A 26,389-nucleotide genomic window follows, 5' to 3' on the forward strand; every position below is an offset into this window, starting at 1 on the left:
GGTCATTAGTGGTGATCCATCTCTTGAAATTTTTAGATATCTTCATAAACTTAGCAACTGCTACTGTGTTGAAGGCATCATGGTTGTTCTTTAAGTAATGGGCTTGGTCGTGGCCCTGTTTGTATGGTTTTACATCAGATATTTTACTTTACCCTTTTATGATTCCTGGGATGATTCCACATCCTTCATTTTCAACAAGTGTGGCCATTTAATGCTCCCTTATTCCTCCCCCATTCTGTCCTGGACACCATTTGAACCTTGGTCTGCTTTCATCACGTACCAAGTGACATTTAAATCTGAAGGAAAATGTCACAAGATGGCTGGTGGCAACCGGGGGTAGATGGTAACTGTTCCTTCCTTGTTAGTTATGATGAGATCCAGCGATGTTAGTGTATGTTCAACTCAACAGTGAATCATATTTTTAACGTTCTGAAATAATATAAAACTGTCAACCAGAGTTTCTGCAGAAGGAGTTGTAGGGTCATTAAGGTCATTTTAATGTTCCAGCCAATACATTATCACAATACTTGAAACATATTTACTCAGAGTAAACATTGTATCTAAAATTTGTATGTCTAATGCAAAATCTATGATGTTTATATTCAAAATGATCATCAAATTGTAAGAATTCCAGCAATGTAAATTATATTCTGACCGGGTTGGAAGAGGGGGGGAGGCAAGGTGGGGTACTTTGATTGACAGATAGTGTCGTGAAGATTATTATTTTTTTTATTAACTGAAGATATTTGTTTTAGCTCATAAAATTCATACAAATTACCCGGTCAGAATATAATTTACATTGCTGGAATTCTTATAATTTGGTGATCATTTTGAATATAAACATCATATATTTTGCATTAGACATACAAATTTTAGATAAAAAATTTTCTAGTAACTATGTTATCTTTTGTGCAAAATATATGACATTTATATTCAAAATATTCCTGGTCTTACAAGGAATCCAGCAATGTCAATTGTATTATCCTAACTTTAGTTTGAGGTATTATTTATTAAAATTTAGTGGTTTTCCCCCAAAAATTTCTCAGAGAGGGAAGAGCTGGCAGTGTAGTGTGAGAGGGGGAGGGAGTTGAGTCCATTATTTTGAATGGCATTAACTTGGCGACTGTATTTCTATTTCATGCATGTACTATCATAAAATACATGTTGTTTTACTACAAATATACAAGTTATGTAATGTAAAAAGTGGAGTTTAGTCGGGCCGTTTCTATTGAAATTAATCCTATATGTTCTGTTGCTCACTTAATGTGATTTCACTTTCTAACACTCACCTCTGGGTTCTATTGACCAAGTAAGTGGGATATATTAACTGTATATATATATATATATATATATATATATATATATATATATATATATATATATATATATATATATATATATATATATTATATACATATATATATATATGCTATATATTGCTGCTGCTACATATATATATATATATATATATATATATATATATATATATATATATATATATATATATATATATATATATATATATATATATATATATATATATATATATATATATATATATATAATATACAGTACTGTACACAGATGTTGCAGTACTAGCAAGAGAGAAGTCTGAAGGACACAGCACCCGTGAGATGGTATCAGCCATAGTGAGGTCAGCCTGGGGGTCAGCTCAAGAGTGGACGGTGGCCTGGAAGTGTGGTGTGTCACAGCTGAAGATTGTGGTGGGGGAGCTGGTGGGTGCAGGCCAAGACGACGAACTGGGTCAACATGTGCATGCAGCCGCACAACAGCTGCATCGGGCTGTTAGTAAGATGGTGAGATAATAGAAAATTAAACAGTGTACAGTACAGTATTAATACTGTACAGTACTGTAGTATGTGGAATCTTTGTGACTAACATTATGCCAGGTTCTCAAAAGTGGCAGTATTAACTGACAAGTTTTGACCTCTTAGATAGATAGATGAACACCAGTGGATATTTTTTAGTAGAATTATCATACAAGTGCGCATTGATTCAGCATATACAGTACAGTACAGTGGTCTCTCGGTTAACGAGCACAATCCATTCTAGAAGGTTGCTCGTTGACCGAAAAACTCGGTAACCGAAACCATTGTTTCAATGGGTTTTTGGGTAATTGGTTCCAGCTCACCGAAAATTGCCTAAATTCAACAAAAAAGGTAGAAAAGTACACTTACTTTGAGGTGTGTATGTAGAAGGCTCCTGGATGATGATGATGATAATAATGATGATGGGAATTAGAATGGGGGTGGAGGAGAAGGGAGAAGAGAAGGCATTGGGGTGGAAGAGAAGTCACCCCATGGTGCCATTTCACCCATAAAATTTTAGTTCTCTTGGTGTAATTCAAGATTTTTTCTTTAAATCAACACTGCACTGCATTATATATTGTCAATATGTAAAATAAATTTCAAAATGACCAATAATTTGCTTGCAAACACAGAAAAAAAGCATTTAGTTGAAGAGAGGCTCAAGCAAGATGTTACCTCCACTGAAAAGACACAAAGACTGACGCCTGTATGGTGTGTTGAGAGGCTGGATGGCGCACATAAAACTAGTTTCATTACCTTCAATTATGTTCAATAATTGTTAAAATTACTAAAAAAATTAATATTAAACTTTTAAAATTATTGAATAGTATAAACTTCTTGATATTTGCTAAAATGGTAAGGAATTTAAGCCCTAGAACTGATTACTGTATTGGTGGACTAATACTACAGCTGGTGAACCGCCAAATGCAAGCGAAAACATGTTCAGGTCGGCTCGTAAGAAACTCGTGAACCGAGGGATTGCTCCCTAACCGAAGTTAAGAGTCTTATGGAAGGTAACTCGTTAACCGAAATCTCGTTAACGGAGGCGCTCGTTAACCGAGGGACCACTTTACACCCGTTTTTAAGGACAAGTTAAACAATTTGCTAAGGGCATACTAAGTTCTTCCTTACATTAATTTAATACAGGTACTCCTCGACTTACGACCACCCGGACATATGACTGCCGCAGTCATACAAAATTTGTTTCAAATTACGATTTTCGAGTCCTGATGTTAGTGATCGCGCTGTGTACTGACAAAATTTTTTTTTGTAATTCCCTTTAAAATGGCTGGCATGCGTAAAAGTGAGAGTTCTCGTGGTGCTGAGATGAAAAAGAGACACCCATTTTAGATTTTCTATGTATTATTTTTGCATTTTCGACTGACGACCTGGTCGTCGGTCCCTAACCCCGTCGTAAGTCGGGGACTGACTGTACCCTGGCAAATATCTCATCGGGACCTGGTGACTTATTAGGCTTTAACTTGTCTATTTGCTTACTAACATCGTTACTAGTCACTACTATCTCGCTTAATGTATTTTCTTCACTGTCTCTGTATAGAGTCGGAGCCTCGGGTGTCATGTTTAAATATCTCTGTGGTGAAAACTGTTGAAAAATATTTATTTAGATTATTGCTCATTTCTCCGTCGTTATCAGTTAGCTCGCTGGTATCTGACTGTATTGGTCCAATCTTTTCTCGTGTTTTAGTTTGATACATTTGATAGAATCCCTTGGGGTTTGACTTCGCCTCCCTTGTTACCTTCAGTTCATTAATCCTCTATGCTTTTCTTATCTGGGTCTTAACCCTACCGGCCAATACCTTATAATAATCTCGTCGGTAAACTTCACCACGAATTATTCTCCTACCTATAGCGTTCCTTTGTCCAATAATATTCTTTAAATAATTGTTTATCCATTTAGGGTCATTGTTGTTTGATCTGAGTTTTCTGTATGGTATGTTCTGACTTTGTGCATTAAGTAACTCATTATTTAAATTGCTGTGGAACTCGTCAACCTCAGATCTCGTGATCAAGTCATCCTCAACCGTCATATTTTGTGAGGATATCGTTGTCAGGTCTCCAGGAAAGTGAGGTCGCCCTCTGTAATCCATCCCCAAGCATGATACCCCTTCTCTCAGCTGCCTTTTCAAGCTATCAAAGTTTGCCCTTCTGAAAAATGGGACTTTAATGGAATTTTCCTTGCATCTGCCATTAAATTCTAATTGAAATCTTATTTCTTTGTGATCGCTGTTAGCAAGTTCGTTCCCTACCTCAACATTACTAATGAGGTTTTCTCTGTTTGATAGATCTAAATCGAGTATATTATTACCCCGGGTGGGTTCGGTTATAAGTTGACTTAGGAAACAGTCCTGAACTGTTTCAAGAAAATCCTCTGATTCTGAGTTACCTGTAAGGTCGATCCAATCTATTTGGCTAAAGTTAAAGTCGCCTTCTATACAGACTTTGCTATGTCTGGAAGCCCTGTGCATTTCATCCCAAATAAGTCGCTCATTAATTCTATCAAGATTAGGAGGTCTATATATTACTCCTGTGATTAATTTTTCCATACCATCGACTAATTCTATCCAAATTGTTTCTGGACTCGGCTCAGTTTTTATTTCCTTATTTATTTCACACTTCAGATTATCCCTGACACAGATTGCTACTCCGCCTCCTTTCCTAATCTGCCTGTCGGTATGGAATAATTTGTAACCTGCAAATTGCTATTCGACAGGTAACTTATGAGTCTGTTTATCCATGTTTCAGTGAATGCTATTATATCAATTTTTTTGGTACATACCAACACCCTGATTTCACCCATTTTGTTTCTCATTCTCCTACTGTTTGCAAAGTAGACATTTAAGTTAGTCGTGTTCTGAGTCCTCCTTGTGTCGCGTTTAGGTTTCAACTCCCTGCCTAATTTGTTTTGTCATCATTTCTAGCACTATTTCCCTGTAACCTTTCACTTTGTTTACCCGCTCCCACTGCAGTCTCCTCCGCCTCCATGCCCATATGTTCCCCCAGCAGTTTAAAGACTTCGACATCTTTTGAACTGTCCTCTCGAGAGAGCCAGCCAGGGTTGCCACCCCATCCCTAAAGTAAAGGTCCTTTTTGCCATAAAATTTGTCTCAGTTGTCAATGAATGGGACTGACATTGACTTGCAATATCTGTCAAGATGGCAATTGACACCAACTGCCCTTGACAACCATTCATTGCCAACTCTCCTTCTAGGTAGGACACCACATATGATAGGGATCCCTCCCTTCAACCTAATATGTTCTATAGCTGTCTTGAACTTATCAAGAAGCTCCTCACTCTTACACCGGCCAATATCATTGCCTCCTGCACTGAGGCAGATATTGTCCATCCAGTCAACTATATTCCCCACCCCAGCTCCTGGTCAACACACCCTTATTCTATTTTTATTTCTACCACAAAAAGCTCTATCCAGGTACCGTACCTGTGAGTCGCCAACAATTAAGGTTTTCTTACCTTCCTTGTCAGCCTTGTCCCTGACTATGCTAACGTCCAATTCATCTATCAAAGGACTGAAAGAGTTGGTACACTTAGCTGTTGCTGTCATATCTTTGGTGTGTTTTTTCACCACCAGTTTGGTCGTCCCTCTCCTCACAACCTTCCATTCACCTGAGTTTTTGTCAGACACGGGCTTTCCTTGTTTCGTTTCTTCCTCCATCCTCACTATCACTTCCTTTAATGTCAAGTTTTCTTCTTTGACCTTCTCTAGCTCGGCCAGTAGCTCGGCCCCCAGAAGGGCACAGCCTTGTTCACAAGTAGCACTAGCCATTACCGACAATTTGTCCCCGGGAGTTAAGTCTGCCATGACCTTTCCCCTAGCGAGGTCAGAACACAACTGTGGTTTGTACAGTACTGTATTGTTTGTACTGTATACTGGCCTGTTTGTACAGTATACTGGCCTCTTTGTACAGTACTGTATTGTTTGTACAGTATACTGGCCTGTTTGTACAGTATACTGGCCTGTTTGTACAGTACTGTATTGTTTGTACAGTATACTGGCCTGTTTGTACAGTATACTGGCCTGTTTGTACAGTATACTGTATTGTTTGTACAGTATACTGGCCTGTTTGTATAGTACTGTATTGTTTGTACAGTATACTGGCCTGTTTGTACAGTACTGTATTGTTTGTACAGTATACTGGCCTGTTTGTACAGTATACTGGCCTGTTTGTACAGTACTGTATTGTTTGTACTGTATACTGGCCTGTTTGTACAGTATACCGGTTTGTACAGCACTGCATTGTTTGTACAGTATACTGGCCTGTTTGTACAGTACTGTATTGTTTGTACAGTATACTGGCCTGTTTGTACAGTATACTGGCCTGTTTGTACAGTGTACTGTATTGTTTGTACAGTATACTGGCCTGTTTGTACAGTATACTGGCTTTTGTACGTACTGTATTGTTTTAACAGTATACTGCCTGTTTGTACAGTACTGTATTGTTTGTACAGTATACTGGCCTGTTTGTACAGTATACTGGCCTGTTTGTACAGTACTGTATTATTTGTACAGTATACTGGCCTGTTTGTGCAGTGCATACTGGCCTGTTTGTACAGTACTGTATTGTTGTACAGTATACGGCCTGTTTGCAGTACTGTATTGTTTGTACAGTATACTGGCCTGTTTGTACAGTATACTGGCCTGTTTGTACAGTATACTGGCCTGTTTGTACAGTATACTGGCCTGTTTGTACAGTACTGTATTGTTTGTACAGTATACTGGCCTGTTTGTACAGTATACGGCCTGGTACAGTACTGTATTGTTTGTACAGTATACTGGCCTTTTTGTACAGTATACGGCCTGTTTGTACAGTACTGTATTGTTTGTACAGTATACTGGCCTGTTTGTACAGTATACTGGCCTCTTTGTTCAGTGTTGTATTGTTTGTACAGTAATTGCCTGTTTGTACAGTACTGTATTGTTTGTACAGTATACTGGCCTGTTTGTACAGTATACTGGCCTGTTTGTATAGTGTATTGTTTGTACAGTATAGGCCTGTTTGTACAGTATACTGGCCTGTTTGTACAGTACTGTATTGTTTGTACAGTATACTGGCGTTTGTACAGTACTGTATTGTTTGTACAGTATACTGGCCTGTTTGTACAGTATACTGGCCTGTTTGTACCAGTACTGTATTGTTTGTACAGTATACTGGCCTGTTTGTACAGTATACTGGCCTGTTTGTACAGTACTGTATTGTTTGTACAGTATACTGGCCTGTTTGTACAGTATACTGGCCTGTTTGTACAGTACTATATTGTTTGTACAGTATACTGGCCTGTTGTACAGTATACTGCCTGTTTGTACAGTACTGTATTGTTTGTCAGTATACTGGCTTGTTTGTACAGTATACTGCCTGTTTGTACAGTACTATTTGTACAGTACTGGCCTGTTTGTGACTGTATTGTTTGTACAGTATACTGGCCTGTTTGTACAGTACTGTATTGTTTGTACAGTATACTGGCCTGTTTGTACAGTACTGTAATGTTTGTACAGTATACTGGCCTGTTTGTACAGCACTGTATTGTTTGTACAGTATACTGGCCTGTTTGTACAGTACTGTATTGTTTGTACAGTACTGGCCTGTTTGTACAGTATACTGGCCTTGTTTGTACAGTACTGTATTGTTTGTACAGTATACTGGCCTGTTTGTACAGTATACTGGCCTGTTGTACAGTACTGTATTGTTTGTACAGTATACTGCCTGTTTTTACAGTACTGTATTGTTTGTACAGTACTGGTTCGTGTTTTGTACAGTATACTGGCCTGTTTGTACAGTATCTGTATTGTTTGTACAGTATACTGGCCTGTTTGTACAGTATACTGGCTCTTTGCAGTACTGTATGTTTGTACAGTATACTGCTGTTTGTACAGTACTGTATTGTTTGTACAGTATACTGGTTTGTTTGTACAGTATACTGGCCTCTTTGTACAGTACTGTATTGTTTGTACAGTATACTGGCCTGTTTGTACAGTATACTGGTCTGTTTGTACAGTACTGTATTGTTTGTACAGTATACTGGCCTGTTTGTACAGTACTGTATTGTTTGTACAGTATACTGCTGCCAGTACTGTATTGTTGTACAGTATACTGGCCTGTTTGCACAGTACTGTATTGTTTGTGCAGTATACTGGCCTGTTTGCAGTATACTGTTTCTTTGTACAGTACTGTATTGTTTGTACAGTACTGTATTGTTTGTACAGTATACTGGCCTGTTTGCACAGTACTGTATTGTTTGTACAGTATACTGGCCTGTTTGTACAGTATACTGGCCTTTTGTACAGTACTGTATGTTTGTCAGTATACTGCCTGTTTGTACAGTATACTGCCTGTTTGCACAGTACTGTATTGTTTGTACAGTATACTGGCCTGTTTGTACAGTATACTGGCCTGTTTGTACAGTACTGTATTGTTTGTACAGTATACTGGTTTCGTTTGTACAGTATACTGGCCTGTTTGTACAGTATACTGGCTTGTTTGTACAGTATACGCCTGTTTGTACAGTATACTGGCTGTTTGTACAGTACTGTATTGTTTGTACAGTGGCCCGTTTGTACAGTACTGTATTGTTTGTACAGTATACTGGCCTCTTGTACAGTACTATTGTTTGTACAGTATACTGGCCTGTTTGTACAGTACTGTATTGTTTGTACAGTATACTGGCCTGTTTGTACAGTATACTGGCCTGTTTGTACAGTACTGTATTGTTTGTACAGTATACTGGCTTGTTTGTACAGTATACTGGCCTGTTTGTACAGTACTGTATTGTTTGTACAGTATACTGGCCTGTTTGTGCAGTATACTGGCCTGTTTGTACAGTACTGTATTGTTTGTACAGTATACTGGCCTGTTTGTACAGTACTGTATTGTTTGTACAGTATACTGCCTGTTTGTACAGTATATACTGGCCTGTTTGTACAGTACTGTATGTTTGTACAGTATACTGGCCTTTGTACAGTATACTGGTTTGTTTGTACAGTATACTGGCCTGTTTGTACAGTATACTGCCTCTTGTTCAGTGTTGTATTGTTTGTACAGTATACTGGCCTGTTTGTACAGTACTGTATTGTTTGTACAGTATACTGGCCTGTTTGTACAGTATACTGGCCTGTTTGTACAGTACTGTATTGTTTGTACAGTATACTGGCCTGTTTGTACAGTACTGTTTGTTTGTACAGTATGCCTGTTTGTACAGTATACTGGCCTGTTTGTACAGTACTGTATTGTTTGTACAGTATACTGGCCTGTTTGTACAGTACTGTATTGTTTGTACAGTATACTGGCCTGTTGTACAGTATACCTGTTTGTACAGTATATTTTTGTACAGTACTGTCTTTTGTACAGTATACTGGCCTGTTTGTACAGTATACTGTGTTTGTTTTATTGTTTGTACAGTATACTGGCCTGTTTGTACAGTATACTGGCTCTTGTTTGTACAGTACTGTATTGTTTGTACAGTATACTGCCTGTTTGTACAGTATACTGGCCTGTTTGTACAGTACTGTATTGTTTGTACAGTATACTGCCTGTTTGTACAGTATACTGGCTTGTTTGTACAGTATACTGGCCTGTTTGTACAGTACTGTTGTTTGTACAGTATACTGGCCTGTTTGTACAGTATACTGCCGTTTGTACAGTACTGTATTGTTTGTACAGTATACTGGCCTGTTTGTACAGTATACTGGCCTGTTTGTACAGTATACTGGCCTGTTTGTACAGTACTGTATTGTTTGTACAGTATACTGGCCTGTTTGTACAGTATACTGGCCTGTTTGTACAGTACTGTATTGTTTGTACAGTATACTGGCCTGTTTGTACAGTACTATATTGTTTGTACAGTATACTGGCCTGTTTGTACAGTACTGTATTGTTTGTACAGTATACTGGCCTGTTTGTACAGTACTATATTGTTTACAGTATACTGGCTTGTTTGTACAGTATACTGGCCTGTTTGTACAGTATACTGGCCTGTTTGTACAGTGACTGTATTGTTTGTACAGTACTGTTTGTTTGTACAGTATACTGGCCTTTGCACAGTATACTGGCCTGTTTGTATGGTACTGTATTGTTTGTACAGTATACTGGCCTGTTTGTACAGTATACTGGCCTGTTTGTACAGTACTGTATTGTTTGTACAGTATACTGGCCTGTTTGTAATATGCTGGCCTGTTTGTACAGTACTGTATTGTTTGTACAGTATACTGGCCTGTTTGTAAGTATACTACCTGTTTGTACAGTATACTGGCCTGTTTGTACAGTACTGTATTGTTTGTACAGTATACTGGCCTGTTTGTAGCATACTGGTCGTTTGTACAGTACTGTATTGTTTGTACAGTATACTGGCCTGTTTGTACAGTATACTGGCCTGTTTGTACAGTACTGTATTGTTGTACAGTATACTGGCCTGTTTGTATAGTACTGTAATGTGGTTGTACAGTATACTGGCCTGTTTGTACAGTATACTGCCTGTTTTGTACAGTAATTGTTTGTACAGTACTGGCCTGTTTGTACAGTATACTGGCCTGTTTGTACAGTTACTGTTGTTTGTACAGTATACGCCTGTTTGTATAGTACTGTAATGGTTGTACAGTATACTGGCCTGTTTGTACAGTACTGTATTGTTTGTACAGTATACTGGCCTGTTTGTACAGCACTGTATTGTTTGTACAGTATACTGGCCTGTTTGTACAGTACTGTATTGTTTGTACAGTATACTGGCCTGTTTGTACAGTACTGTATTGTTTGTACAGTATACTGGCTTGTTTTGTACAGTATACTGTATTGTTTGTACAGTATACTGGCCTGTTTGTACAGTACTGTATTGTTTGTACAGTATACTGGCCTGTTTGTACAGTATACTGCCTGTTTGTACAGTATACTGGCCTGTTTGTACAGTACTGTATTGTTTGTACAGTATACTGGCCTGTTTGTACAGTATACTGGCCTGTTTGTACAGTATACTGCTGTTTGTACAGTACTGTATTGTTTGTACAGTATACTGGCCTGTTTGTACAGTATACTGGCCTGTTTGTACAGTACTGTATTGTTTGTACAGTACTGGCTGTTTGTACAGTATACTGGCCTGTTTGTACAGTATACTGGCCTGTTTACAGTACTGTATTGTTTGTACAGTATACTGGCCTGTTTGTACAGTACTGTATTGTTTGCACAGTATACTGGCCTGTTTGTACAGTACTGTATTGTTTGTACAGTATACTGGCCTGTTTGTACAGTATACTGCCCTGTTTGTACAGTATACTGGCCTGTTTGTACAGTACTGTATTGTTTGTACAGTATACTGGCCTGTTTGCACAGTATACTGGCCTGTTTGTATAGTACTGTATTGTTTGTACAGTATACTGGCCTGTTTGTACAGTATACTGGCCTGTTTGTACAGTATACTGTATTGTTTGTACAGTATACTGGCCTGTTTGTACAGTATACTGGCTTGTTTGTACAGTACTGTATTGTTTGTACAGTATACTGGCCTGTTTGTACAGTATACTGGCCTGTTTGTACAGTACTGTATTGTTTGTACAGTATACTGGCCTGTTTGTACAGTACTGTATTGTTTGTACAGTATACTGGCCTGTTTGTACAGTATACTGGCCTGTTTGTACAGTACTGTATTGTTTGTACAGTATACTGGCCTGTTTGTACAGTATACTGGCCTCTTTGTTCAGTGTTGTATTGTTTGTACAGTATACTGGCCTGTTTGTACAGTGTTGTATTGTTTGTACAGTATACTGGCCTGTTTGTACAGTGTTGTATTGTTTGTTCAGTGTTGTATTGTTTGTTCAGTGTTGTATTGTTTGTTCAGTGTTGTATTGTTTGTTCAGTGCTGTATTGTTTGTACAGTGCTGTATTGTTTGTTCAGTGTTGTATTGTTTGTTCAGTGCTGTATTGTTTGTTCAGTGCTGTATTGTTTGTACAGTGTTGTATTGTTTGTACAGCACTGTATTGTTTGTACAGTACTGTATTGTTTGTACAGTACTGTATTGTTTGTACAGTGCTGTATTGTTTGTACAGTACTGTATTGTTTGTTCAGTGCTGTATTGTTTGTACAGTGTTGTATTGTTTGTACAGTGCTGTATTGTTTGTACAGTACTGTATTGTTTGTACATTCCTGTATTGTTTGTACAGTGTTGTATTGTTTGTACAGTGTTGTATTGTTTGTACAGTGTTGTATTGTTTGTACAGTGTTGTATTGTTTGTACAGTACTGTATTGTTTGTACAGTACTGTATTGTTTGTACAGTGTTGTATTGTTTGTACAGTGTTGTATTGTTTGTACAGTGCTGTATTGTTTGTACAGTGCTGTATTGTTTGTACAGTGTTGTATTGTTTGTACAGTACTGTATTGTTTGTTCAGTGTTGTATTGTTTGTACAGTACTGTATTGTTTGTACAGTACTGTATTGTTTGTACATTCCTGTATTGTTTGTACAGTGTTGTATTGTTTGTACAGTGTTGTATTGTTTGTACAGTGCTGTACAGTACAATAAATGGATTGGTATAAATGCACTGGTTCATCAGAGTGACTGATGCCTGGCTTAGATTAGCAATTCACCAGCCTGAGTGTGCCTGGACTTGGAGGCAGACTAAGTGATTTCTCATTCCCGTGAGCCAGACACGTGCTCAATGAACAATTTCATATTTTGAGAGTACAGTATAACCAGACAGGAATTTGCCAGGTGCTGCATGACCCCCACCACCCTTTACATATTTAACCAGTTTGTGTGTCTGTAGTAATAATAATAGTAGTAATAATAATAATAATAATAATAATAATAATAATAATAATAATATTAATAATTAACGGTTTATTGAAAAAGTTCTGCAGCCCGAAGGCAGAAAATATACATTGGACATAAATGACTTATTCATACATTGGTGGTTTAACAAAAGCCTTCATTAGAGAAAGGTAAAGGAACATACAGTGAACATACAGATTATTGTAGGTTTTGAACAGCAAACTCGTAGTGTAGTAACTCCCTCCCAGATGGTGTTAGGAGGAACTCATGTGGTGTAGTAGTTCCCTCACAGATGGTGTTATGAGGGGCATCACGTGGTGTAGTAGTTCCCTCACAGGTGGTGTTATGAGGAGCATCACGTGGTGTAGTAAATCCTCACAGATGGTGTTATGAGGCATCACGTGGTGTAGTAAATCCTCACAGATGGTGTTAAGGAGGACCTGACGTGGTGTAGTAATTCTCACAGATGGTGTTATGAGGGGCATCACGTGGTGTAGTAGTTCTCACAGATGGTGTTATGAGGCAATACGTGGTGTAGTAGTTTCACAGGTGGTGTTATGAGGAGCATCACGTGGTGTAATAGTTCCCTCACAGGTGGTGTTATGAGGAGCATCACGTGGTGTAGTAGTCCCTCACAGGTGGTGTTATGGGGGGCATCACGTGGTGTAGTAGTTCTCACAGGTGGTGTATGGGATACCACGTGGTGTAGTAGTTCCCTCACAGGTGGTGTTATGAGGGGCATCACGTGGTGTAGTAGTTCCCTCACAGGTGGTGTTATGAGGGGCATCACGTGGTGTAGTAGTTCCATCACAGATGGTGTTATGAGGGGCCTCACATGATGCTGTAGGAACTCATTCACTATGTAGCGTCATGGGGACACCACATGGCTTAGTGTTATAGGACCTCACTCACTCAAGTGGTGTACAGTCAGGTGTGGTCCCAGGCCTCCCTATCGTGGACGGATTAACACATAGCTGGTGTTGTTGAGTCTCAGGGGCAGTTATCACTGGGTACCTGGGACCTCACTGTGTGAAGGTTAGCTTGGGTATGACTCTCAGCTATTACTGTTACTGGTGCGGTGTTTTCACTGGCTTAAGCACTGTTCAACACTGATTCCATTTCTTTCTGAAATGAAATAGTAACTTCTGGCAAGAACTTGTTGATATTCTGGTGGGGAGGAGGGGTTCAGGGGAGGCAGTTGGGGTATCGGCCAACATAATAGTTCACCTGGCTGCTGCCAGAGCAATGCCAGGTACGTCTTGACCCTTGTGTGTGTGTATATCAATTGGTACTCACAATACTCTTAATCTGAATGTTTTAAAACATTATTTTTATATGGCTTTTCCCATAAAAGATCTAGCCAAGCATAATATTTCCTCCAAATTTGATCAAATCAAGTAAATGTTGCACATAATGGTAGTCCTGTCTGATGTAGTGGTTACTTTACAGCGAGTGTGTGTACGAACCCTGGAGGACCTCCTTCAGCAGCTGCAGAAGGTGCAGGACAGTGATGAACCACTCTTCTCTACCCTCACCATCCACCACATGGGTCAGTTAACACTCTTCTCACCCCTCACCATCCACCACATGGGTCAAACACTCTCTTACCCTCACCATCCACCACATGGGTCAGTCACTCTCTACCCCTCACCATCCTCCACATGGGTCAGGTTAACACTCTTCTCTACCCTCACCATCCACCACATGGGTCAGTTAACACTCTTCTCTACCCTCACCACCACATGGGTCGTTAACACTCTTCTCTACCTCACCATCCACCACATGGGTCAGTTAACACTCTCTACCCTCACCATCCACCACATGGGCCAGTTAACACTCTTCTACCCTCACCATCCACCACATGGGTCAGTTAACACTCTCTACCCTCACCATCCTCCACATGTCTGTTAACACTCTTCTCTCTCACCATCCAACATGGTCAGTAACACTCTTCTACTCCCACCATCCACCACATGGGTCAGTTAACACTTTCTACCCTCACCATCCACCACATGGGTCAGTTAACACCCTTTCTACCCCTCACCATCCTCCACATGGGTCAGTTAACACTCTCTCCTCCTCACCACCACCACATGGGTCAGTTAACACTCTTCTCTACCCTCACCATCCTCCACATGGGTCAGTTAACACTCTTCTCTCTCCTCTCCACCACCATGGGTCAGTTAACACTCTTCTCTACCCTCACCATCCACCACATGGGTCAGTTAACACTCTTCTCTACCCTCACCATCCTCCACATGGGTCAGTTAACACTCTTCTCCACCCCTCACCATCCACCACATGGGTCAGCACACCCTTCTACCCTCACCATCCACCACATGGGTCAGTTAACACTCTCTCTACCCTCACCATCCTCCACATGGGTCAGTTAACACTCTTCTCCCTCACCACCACCACATGGGTCAGTTAACACTCTCTCCCCTCACCATCCACCACATGGGTCAGTTAACACCCTTCTCTACCCTCACCACCACATGGGTCAAGTTAACACCTTCTCTACCCTCACCATCCTCCACATGGGTCAGTTAACACTCTATCTACCCTCACCACCACACATGGGTCAGTTAACACTCTCTACCCCTCACACACCACCATATGGGTCAGTTAACACTCTTCTCTACTCCTACCACCACATGGGCCAGTTAACACCCTTCTCTACCCTCACCATCCACCACATGGGTCTAACACTCTTCTCTACCCTCACCATCCACCACATGGGTCAGTTAACACTCTTCTCTACCCTCACCATCCTCCACATGGGTCAGTTAACACTCTTCCCTACCCTCACCATCCACCACATGGGTCAGTTAACACTCTTCTCTACCCTCACCATCCACCATCATGGTCAGTTAACACTCTTTCTACCCTCACCATCCACCACATGGGTCAGTTAACACCCTCTTTCTACCTCACCATCCTCCACATGGGTCAGTTAACACTCTTCTCCTCTCTCACCACCACCACATGGCCAAGTTAACACTCTTCTCTACCCTCACCATCCTCCACATGGGTCAGTTAACACTCTTTCTCTCCTTCACCATCCTCCACATGGGTCAGTTAACACTCTTCCCTACCTCACCCACCACATGGGTCAGTTAACACTCTTCTACCCTCACCATCCTCCACATGGGCCGTTAACACTCTTTTCTACCCTCACTATCCACCACATGGGTCAGTTAACACCCTTCTCTACCCCTCACCATCCACCATGGGTCAGTTAACACTCTCTCTACCCTCACCATCCTCCACATGGGTCAGCTACTACCTTCTCTCCTCTCACCACCACCACATGGGTCAGTAACACTCTTCTCTACCTCACCATCCACCACATGGGTCAGTTAACACCTTCTCTACCCTCACACCACCACATGGGTCAACACTTTTCTACCCTCACCATCCTCCACATGGGTCAGTTAACACCTTCTCACCCTCACACCACCACATGGGTCAGTTAACACTCTTCTCTACCCTCACCACCACCACATGGGCTGCTAATCTCTACCCTCACCACCACATGTCAGTTAACACCCTTTCTCTACCCTCACCATCCACCACATGGGTCTGTTAACACTCTTCTCTACCCTCACCATCCACCACATGGGTCAGTTAACACCTTCTACCCTCACCACCACATGGGTCTGTTAACACTCTTCTTACCCTCACCACCACCACATGGGCCTAACACTCTTCTCTACCCTCACCACCACATGGGTCAGTTAACACCCTTCTCTACCTCACCACACGGGTCAGTTAACACTCTCTACCCCTCACCACCACATGGGTCAGTTAACACCTTTCTACCCTCACCATCCACCACATGGGTCAGGTAACACCTTCTACCCTCACCACCACCACATGGGTCTGTTAACACTCTTCTCTCTACCCTCACCCATCCACCACATGGGTCAGTTACTCTTCTCTACCTCCCTACCATCATCCTCCAACATGGGTCAGTTAACACTCTTTCTACCCTCACCACCACATGGGTTTGTTAACACTCTTCTCTACCCTCACCACCACATGGGTTTGTTAACACTCTTCTACCCCTCACCACCACCACATGGGTCAGTTAACACTCTCTTACCCTCACCACCACCACATGAGTCGTTAACACTTTCTACTCCCTCACCACCATGGGTTTGTTAACACTCTTCTCTACCTCACCACCACCACATGGGTGCTAACACTCTTCTCTACCCTCACCACCACATGGGTTTGTTAACACTTTCTACCCTCACCACCACCACATGGGTCTGTTAACACTCTTCTACCCCTCACCACCATGGTTTGTTAACACTCTTTCACCTCTCACCACCACCACATGGGTCAGTTAACACTCTTTCCTCTACCCTCACCACCACATGGGTTTGTTAACACTCTTCTACCCCTCACCACCACCACATGGGCCGCTAACACCTTCTACCCTCACCACCACATGGGTTTGTTAACACTCTTCTACCCTCACCACCACCACATGGGTCAGTTAACACTCTTCACCCTCGCCATCCACCACATGTCAGTTAACACTCTTCTACCCCTCACCATCCACCACATGGGTCAGTTAACACTCTTCTACCTCACCATCCACCACATGGGTCAGTTAACACTCTTCTACCCTCACCATCCACCACATGGGTCAGTTAACACTCTTCCTACCCTCACCATCCTCCACATGGGTCAGTTAACACTCTTCTCTCCCTCACCATCCACCACATGGGCCGCTAACACTCTCTACCCTCACCACCACATGGGTCAGTTAACACTCTTCTCTACCCTCACCATCCACCACATGGGTCAGTTAACACTCTTCTCTACCTCACCATCCACCACATGGGTCAGTTAACACTCTTCTACCCCTCACCATCCACCACATGGGTCAGTTAATTTTCTACCCTCACCATCCTCCACATGGGCTGCTAACACTCTTCTCTACCCCTCACCATCCACCACATGGGTCACTGTAACACTCTTCTTACCCTCACCATCCACCACATGGGTCAGTTAACACTCTTCTCTACCCTCACCATCCACCACATGGGTCAGTTTAACACCCTTCTACCCCTCACCATCCTCCACATGGGCTGCCACTCTCTCACCACCACCCACATGGGTCAGTTAACACTCTTCTCTACCTCACCACCATCCTCACATGGGTCAGTTAACACTTTCTCACCATCCTCCACATGGGTCAGTTAACACTCTCTACCCTCACCATCCACCACACATGGGTCAGTTAACACTCTTCTCTACCCTCACCATCCCTCCACACAATAAGCACTCTTTCTCCACCCTCACCATCCACCACATGGCAGCACACCTCTTCTACCCTCACCATCCACCACATGGGTCAGCACACTCTACCCTCACCATCCTCCACATGGGCCTACACTCTTTCTCTCCTCTCACCACCACCACATGGGTCAGCTAACACTTTCTCTACCCTCACCATCCACCACATGGGTCAGCACACCCTTCACCCTCACCACCACATGGGTCAGTTAACACTCTCTACCCTCACCATCCTCCACATGGGTCAGTTAACACTCTTTCTACCTCACCACCACATGTGGTCAGTTAACACTTTCTACCCTCACCACCACCATATGGGTCAGTTAACACCTTTCACTCACCACATTGGGTCACACTTTCTACTCCCTACCATCCACCACATGGGTCTGTTAACACTCTTTCTACCTCACCATCCACCACATGGGTCAGTTAATTTTTCTACCTCACCATCTCCACATGGGCTGCTTAACACTCTTCTCTACCCTCACCATCCACCACATGGGTCAGTTAACACTCTTTCTACCCTCACCATCCACCACATGGGTCAACACCTTCTCTACTCCCCTCACCATCCACCACATGGGTCAGTTAACACTCTTCTCTACCCTCACCATCCTCCACATGGGTCAGCTCACTTTCTCTCTCTCACCACCACCCACATGGGTCAGTTAACACTCTTTCTACCCTCACCATCCTCCACATGGGTCATTAACACTTTCTCCTCTCACCATCCTCCACATGGGCAGTTAACACTTTCTACCCTCACCATCCACCACATGGGTCAGTTAACACTCTCTACCTCACCATCCTCCACATGGGCCATTAACACTCTTTCTAACCTCACTATCCACCACATGGGTCATACACCTTCTACCCTCACCATCCACCACATGGGTCAAGCACTCTTTCTCACCTCACCATCCTCCATGGGTCAGTTAACACTCTTCTCCTCTCACCACCACCACATGGGTCAGTAAACACTTTTCTCACCTCACCATCCACCACATGGGTCGCTAACACCCTTTCTACCTCACCACCACATGGGTCAGTTAACACTCTTCTACCCTCACCATCCTCCACATGGGGCTGTAACACTCTTTCACTCTCACCACCATGTGGGTCACACACTCTTTCTACCCTCACCACCACCATATGGGTCAGTTAACACCCTTTCTACCCTCACCACCACATGGGTCAGTTAACACTCTTCTCCCTCACCATCCACCACATGGGTCATAACACTCTTCTCTACCTCACCATCCACCACATGGGTCAGTTAACTCTTCTCTACCCTCACCACCACATGGGTCAGTAACACTCTTCTACCCTCACCATCCACCACATGGGTCAGTTCTCTTCTCTACCCTCACCATCCACCACATGGGTCAGTTAGCCTCTTCTCTGCCCTCACCATCCACCACATGGGTCAAGCCTCTCTTCTCTACCCTCACCATCCTCCACATGGGTCAGTGCACCTCTTCTCTACCCTCACCATCCACCATGGGTCCAGTTAACACTCTTCTCTACCCTCACCATCCACCACATGGGTCAGTGCCTCTTCTCTACCTCACCTCCATCCACCACATGGGTCAGTTAACACCCTTCTCTACCCTCACCATCCTCCACATGAGTCAGATAGCCTCTTCTCTCCTCTCACCACCACCACATGGGTCAGTGCCTCTTCTCTACCCTCACCATCCTCCACATGGGTCAGTGCCCACTCTTCTCCTCTCACCATCCTCCACATGGGTCAATACACTCTTCTCTACCCTCACCACTCCACCACAGGGTCAGTAACACTCTTCTCTACCCTCACCATCCTCCCATGGGTCAATTAACCCTTCCACCCTCACATCCACCACATGGTTCAGTTAACACCTTCCTACCCTCACCATCCACCACATGGGTCAGTGCCTCTTCTCTACCCTCACCATCCTCCACATGGGTTCAGTTAACACTCTTCTCCTCCACCACCACCACATGGGTCAGTTAACACTTCTCTACCCCTCACCATCCACCACATGGGTCAGTTAACACCCCTTCTCTACCCTCCACCACCACATGGGTCAGTTAACACTCTTCTACCCTCACCATCCTCCACATGGGTCCAGTGCTCATCTACCCTCACCACCACATGGGTCCGTTACACTCTTCTCTACCCTCACACCACCACCATTGGGGTCAGTAACACCCTTCTCTACCCTCCCCACCACCACATGGGTCAGTTAACACTCTTCTCACCCTCACCATCCACCACTAGATGCTGTGACACTCTTCTCTCCCTCACCATCCACCACATGGTCAGTTAACACTCTTCTCTACCCTCACCATCCTCCCACGTGGATTGCTTACTCTTCTCTACCCCTCACCATCCACCACATGGGTCAGTTAACACTCTTCTCTACCCACCATCCACCACACATGAGTCAGTTACCTCTTCTCTACCCTCACCATCCACCACATGGGTCAGTTAACACCCTTCTACCCTCACCATCCTCCACATGGAGTGCCTTCTTCTCCTCACCACCACCACATGGGTCATTAACACTCTTCTCTACCCTCACCATCCTCCACATGATTCTGCCTCTCTATCCTCACCATCCTCCCATGCCCGATTCAGTTAACACTCTTCTCTGCCCTCACCATCCACCATGGGTCAGTTAACACTCTTCTCTCCACCTCATCCTCCACATGGGTCAGTTAACCTCTTTTCACCCTCACTATCCACCACATGGGTCAGTTAACACCCTTCTCTGCCTCACCATCCACCACATGGTCAGTGCTCTTCTCCTCACCATCCTCCACCAGGTCGCCACCTCTTCTCTCCTCTCACCACCACCACATGGGTCAGTTAACACTCTTCTCTACCTCACCATCCACCATAGGTCGTGCCACCCTTCTCTGCCCTCCACCACCACATGGGTGCTTCTTCTCTGCCCTCACCATCCTCACATGGGTCAGTGCCTCTTCTCTACCCTCACCACCACATGGGTCGGTTAACACTCTTCTCTGCCCTCACCACCACCAATGGGTCAGTTACCCCCTTCTCACCCCACCACCACCATGGGTCAGTTAACACCCTTCTCTACCACTCTCCATCCACCACATGGAGTCTGTAACCTCTTCTCTACCCTCACCATCCACCACATGGGTCAGTTGCCTTCTGCCCTCACCCACCACATGGGTCTGTTAACACTCTTCTCTACCCTCACCACCACCACATGGGTCGAGTTAACACTCTTCTCTGCCCTCACCACCACATGGGTAGTTAACACTCTTCTCTCCCCTCCACCACCACATGGGTCAGTTAACACTCTTCTCTACCCTCCACACCATGGGTCAGTGCTTCTCTTCTCTACCCTCACCATCCACCACATGGGTCAGGTAACACTCTTCTCTACCCTCAACCACAGGTGTTAACACTCTTCTCTACCCTCACCACCACACATGGGTCAGTGCCTCTTCTCTACCACCACCCATCACCACACTGGGTCAGTTAACACTCTTCTCTACCCTCCACCATCCCTCCCATGGGTCAGTTAACACTCTTCTCTACCCTCCCACCACATGGGTTTTGTGACACTCTTCTCTACCCTCACCACCACATGGGTTTTGTTAACACTCTTCTCTCCTCACCACCACCACATGGGTCAGTTAACATCTTCTCTGCCCTCACCCACCACATGGTCAGTTAACACTCTTCTCTGCCTCACCACCACATGGGTTTGTTAACACTCTTCTCTACCTCACCACCACCACATGGGTCAGTTAACACTCTTCTCTGCCCTCCACCACCACATGTTAACCTCTTCTCTACCCTCACCACCACCACATGGGTGCAGTGCCTCTTCTCTACCCCTCACCACCACATGGGTTTTTAACACTCTTCTCTCCCTCACCACCACCACATGGGTCAGTTAACACTCTTCTCTACCCTCCCACCACCACTGGGTTTACCTCTTCTCCTCACCACCACCATGGTCAGTTAACACTCTTCTCTACCCTCACCACCACATGGGTTTTGTTAACACTCTTCTCTGCCTCACCACCACCACATGGGTGGTAACACTCTTCTCTACCCTGCCATCCACACCATGGGTCAGTGCACTCTTCTCTGCTCACCACCACCACATGAGTCAGTTCACTCTTCTCTACCCTCCACCACATGGGTCGTTAACACTCTTCTCTACCCTCACCACATGGGTCAGTGTCTTCTACCCTCACCACCACCACATGGTCGTACGCCTCTACCCTCACCCCACCACATGGGTCAGTGCCTCTTCTCTACCCTCACCACATGGTCAGTTAACACTCTTCTCTACCCTCACCACCACCACATGAGTCAGTTAACACTCTTCTCTACCCCTCACCACCACATGGGTCAGTGCCTCTTCTCTACCCTCACCACATGGGTCAGTTAACACTCTTCTCTGCCCTCACCACCACCACATGGGTCAGTGCTCTTCTCTGCACCTCACACCCCCACATGGGTCAGTTAACACTCTTCTCTGCCTCTCACCACCACATGGGTCAGTTAACACTCTTCTCTACCCACTCACCACATGGGTCAGTTAGCACTCTTCTCCCCTCACCATCCACCACATGGGTCAGTTAACACTCTTCTCTACCCTCACCATCCACCAATGGGTCAGTGCTCTCTCTCCTCCCCACATGTGTTTGTTAACACTCTTCTCTACCCTCACCACCACCACATGGGTCAGTTAACACTCTTCTCTACCCTCACCACATGAGTGCACTCTTCTCTACCTACCACCACCACATGGGTCAGTGCACTCTTCCCCCTCACCACATGGGTCAGTTAACCTCTTCTACCCTCACACCACATGGGTCAGTTAACACTCTTCTCTACCCTCTCATCACCACATGGTCGTTAACACTCTTCTCTCCACCACCACATGGTTTGTTAACACTCTTCTCTACCTCACCACCACCACATGGTCAGTTCCTCCTACCCTCACCACATGGGTCAGTTAACCTCTTCTCACCCTCACCACCACCACATGGGTCAGTGCTCTTCTCTACCCCTCACCACATGGGTCAGTTAACACTCTTCTCTACCCTCACCACCACCACCAATGGGTCGTTAACACTCTTCTCTCTCACCCGCAAGGTCAGTTAACACTCTTCTCTACCCTCACCACCACCACATGGGTCAGTGCCTCTTCTCTACCCTCACCATCCACCACATGGGTCAGTTAACACTCTTCTCTGCCCTCACCACCACCACATGGGTCAGTTAACACTCTTCTACCCTCCACCACGCAGTGATTAACACTCTTCTCTACCTCACCACCACCACATGGGTCAGTTAACACTCTTCCTCCCTCACCACATGGGTCAGTTAACACTCTTCTCTACCCTCACCATCCACCACATGGGTCAGTTAACACCTCTTCTCTACCCTCCACCACCACCACATGGGTCCAGTTAACACTCTTCTCTACCCTCACCACATGGGTCAGTGCCTCTTCTCTCCCCTCACCACCATGGGTCAGTAACACTCTTCTCTACCCTCACCACCACCACATGGTCAGTAACACTCCTCCTCACCATCCACCACATGGAGTTCTTCTCTCCCCTCACCATCACTCCATGGGTGATTAACACTCTTCTCACCCTCACCACCACATGGGTTTGTGCCTCTTCTCTCACCCTCCCCACCACATGGGTTTGTTCACTCTTCTCTACCCTCACCACCACCACATGGGTCAGTTAACACTCTTCTCTACCCCTCACCACCCACACATGGGTCAGTTAACACTCTTCTCTGCACCCTCCTCACCACCACGAGGTTTGTTAACACTCTTCTCTACCCTCACCACCACCACATGGGTCAGTTAACACTCTTCTCTACCCTCACCACCACATGGTTATTAACACTCTTCTCTGCCCTCACCACCACCACACGGTTGCCTTCTCTCTGCCCTCACCACCACATGGGTTTGTTAACACTCTTCTCTGCCCTCACCCACCACATGCAGTAGCACTCTTCTCCTCCACCACCACATGGGTTTGTTAACACTCTTCTCTACCCTCACCACCACCACAGGTCAGTGCACTCTTCTCTACCCTCACCACCCACCACATGGGTTAACCTCTTCTCTCCTCACCACCCACCATGGGTCGTTAACACTCTTCTCTACCTCACCATCCACCACATGGGTCAGTTAACACTCTTCTCTACCCTCACCACCACCACATGGTCAGTGCCTCTTCTCTACCCTCACCACCACATGGGTTAACACTCTTCTCTACCCTCACCACCACCACATGGGTCAGTGCCCACTCTTCTACCCCTCACCATCCACCACATGGTCGTTAACACTCTTCTCTACCCTCACCACCACCACAGGTCAGTGCTCTTCTCTCTCCCTCACCACATGGGTCAGTTAACACTCTTCTCTACCCCTCACCCATGGTCAGTTAACACTCTTCTCTCCTCACCACCACATGGGTTTGTTAACACTCTTCTCTACCCTCACACCACCACATGGGTCAGTTAACACTCTTCTCTACCCTCACCACCACATGGGTTTGTGCCTCTCCCTCACCACCACCACATGGGTCGATTAACACTCTTCTCTCCCTCCCATCCACCATGGGTCGTGCATTTTCTCTGCCTCACCACCACCACACATGGGTCAGTGCCTCTTCTCTACCTCACCACCACATGGGTTTGTTAACACTCTTCTCTACCCTCACCACCACCACATGGGTCAGTTAACCTCTTCTCTACCCTCACCATCCACCACATGGGTCAGTTCCTCTTCTCTACCCTCACCACCACCACATGGTCAGTTAAACTCTTCTCTACCTCACCACCACAGGTCAGTTCACTCTTCTCTACCCTCACCACATGGGTCAGTTACACTCTTCTCTACCCTCACCACCACCAGCAGGTCAGTTAACACTCCCTACCCTCACATCCACCACATGGGTCGGTACTCACCTCTCACCCCTCACCACATGGTCGGTAACACTCTTCTCTACCCTCACCACCACCACAGGGTCAGTTAACACTCTTCTCTACCCTCACCACCCCACATGGGTCAGTTAACCTCTTCTCTACCCTCACCACATGGGTCAGTGCCCCTCTTCTCTACCCTCACCACCACCACAGGTCAGTGCTCTTCTCTGCCACCACCACCACATGGGTCAGTTAACACTCTTCTCCCCTCACCACATGGGTCAGTTAACACTCTTCTACCCTCACCACCACCACATGGGTCAGTGCCTCTTCCCCTCACATCCACCACATGGGTCAGTTAACACTCTTCTCTACCTTCACCACCACCACATGGGTCAGTGCACACTCTTCTACCCCTCACCACATGGGTCAGTTAACACTCTTCTCTACCTCCACCATCACCACACATGGGTCAGTTAACACTCTTCTCTACCTCACCATCCACCACATGGGTCAGTTAACACTCTTCTCACCCTCACCACCACATGTTTGGTAACATCTTCTCTACCCACCACCACACATGGGTAGTTAACACTCTTCTCTACCCTCACCACATGGGTCAGTTAACACTCTTCTCTACCCTCACCACCACCACATGGGTCAGTGCACTCTTCTCTACCCTCACCACATGGGTCAGTGCACCTTCTCTACCCACTCACCACCACCACATGGGTCAGTTAACACTCTTCTCTACCCTCACCACATGGGTCAGTGCACACTCTTCTCTACCCTCCATCCACCACATGGGTCAGTTAACACTCTTCTCTACCCCCACCACCACATGTGTTTGTTAACACTCTTCTCTACCCTCACCACCACCACATGGGTCAGTTAACACTCTTCTCTACCCCCTCACCACACACTCTTCTCTGCCCTCACCACCACCACATGGGTCAGTGCACACTCTTCTCTACCCTCACCACATGGGTGTTAACACTCTTCTCTGCCCTCACCACCACCACATGGGTCAGTTAACACTCTTCTCTACCCTCACCACATGGGTCAGTGCTTTCTTCTCTACCTCACCACCACCACATGGGTCAGTTAACACTCTTCTCTACCTCACCATCCACCACATGGGTCAGTTAACACTCTTCTCTACCCTCACCCCACCACCACATGGGTCAGTTCACTCTTCTCTACCCTCACCACATGGGTCAGTTAACCTCTTCTCCCTCACCACCACCACGGTCGTGACTCTTCTCTACCCTCACCACATGGAGTTATCACTCTTCTCACCCTCACCATCCACCACATGGGTCAGTCAACCTCTTCTCTCCCTCCACCACCACATGAGTCAGTTAACACTTCTCTACCCCTCACCACATGGTCAGTGCCTCTTCTCTACCTCACCACATGGGTGGTACACTTTTCTCCCACCACCACAGGTGTTAACACTCTTCTCTACCCTCACCATCCACCACATGGGTCAGTTAACCTCTTCTCCTCACCATCCTCCACCATGGTCAGTTAA

At 44.9% G+C, this 26,389-nt stretch overlaps 1 protein-coding gene across 1 annotated transcript in view; it reads left to right on the forward strand.

The window, feature by feature from the left end:
- The window catches only part of LOC121874542, a 146,516-nt gene that overhangs the window by 35,078 nt on the left and 85,049 nt on the right, over nt 1-26,389 (forward strand). The window contains exons 2-3 of the mRNA XM_042378719.1: nt 1,585-1,817; nt 14,067-14,166. Coding sequence (XP_042234653.1) covers nt 1,585-1,817; nt 14,067-14,166 — 333 coding nt within the window. The remainder of the gene's footprint in view (nt 1-1,584; nt 1,818-14,066; nt 14,167-26,389) is intronic.

The sequence above is a fragment of the Homarus americanus genome, unplaced genomic scaffold (genome assembly GCF_018991925.1).
Source record: "Homarus americanus isolate GMGI-L3 unplaced genomic scaffold, GMGI_Hamer_2.0 scaffold55640, whole genome shotgun sequence".
Taxonomy (NCBI): domain Eukaryota; kingdom Metazoa; phylum Arthropoda; class Malacostraca; order Decapoda; family Nephropidae; genus Homarus; species Homarus americanus.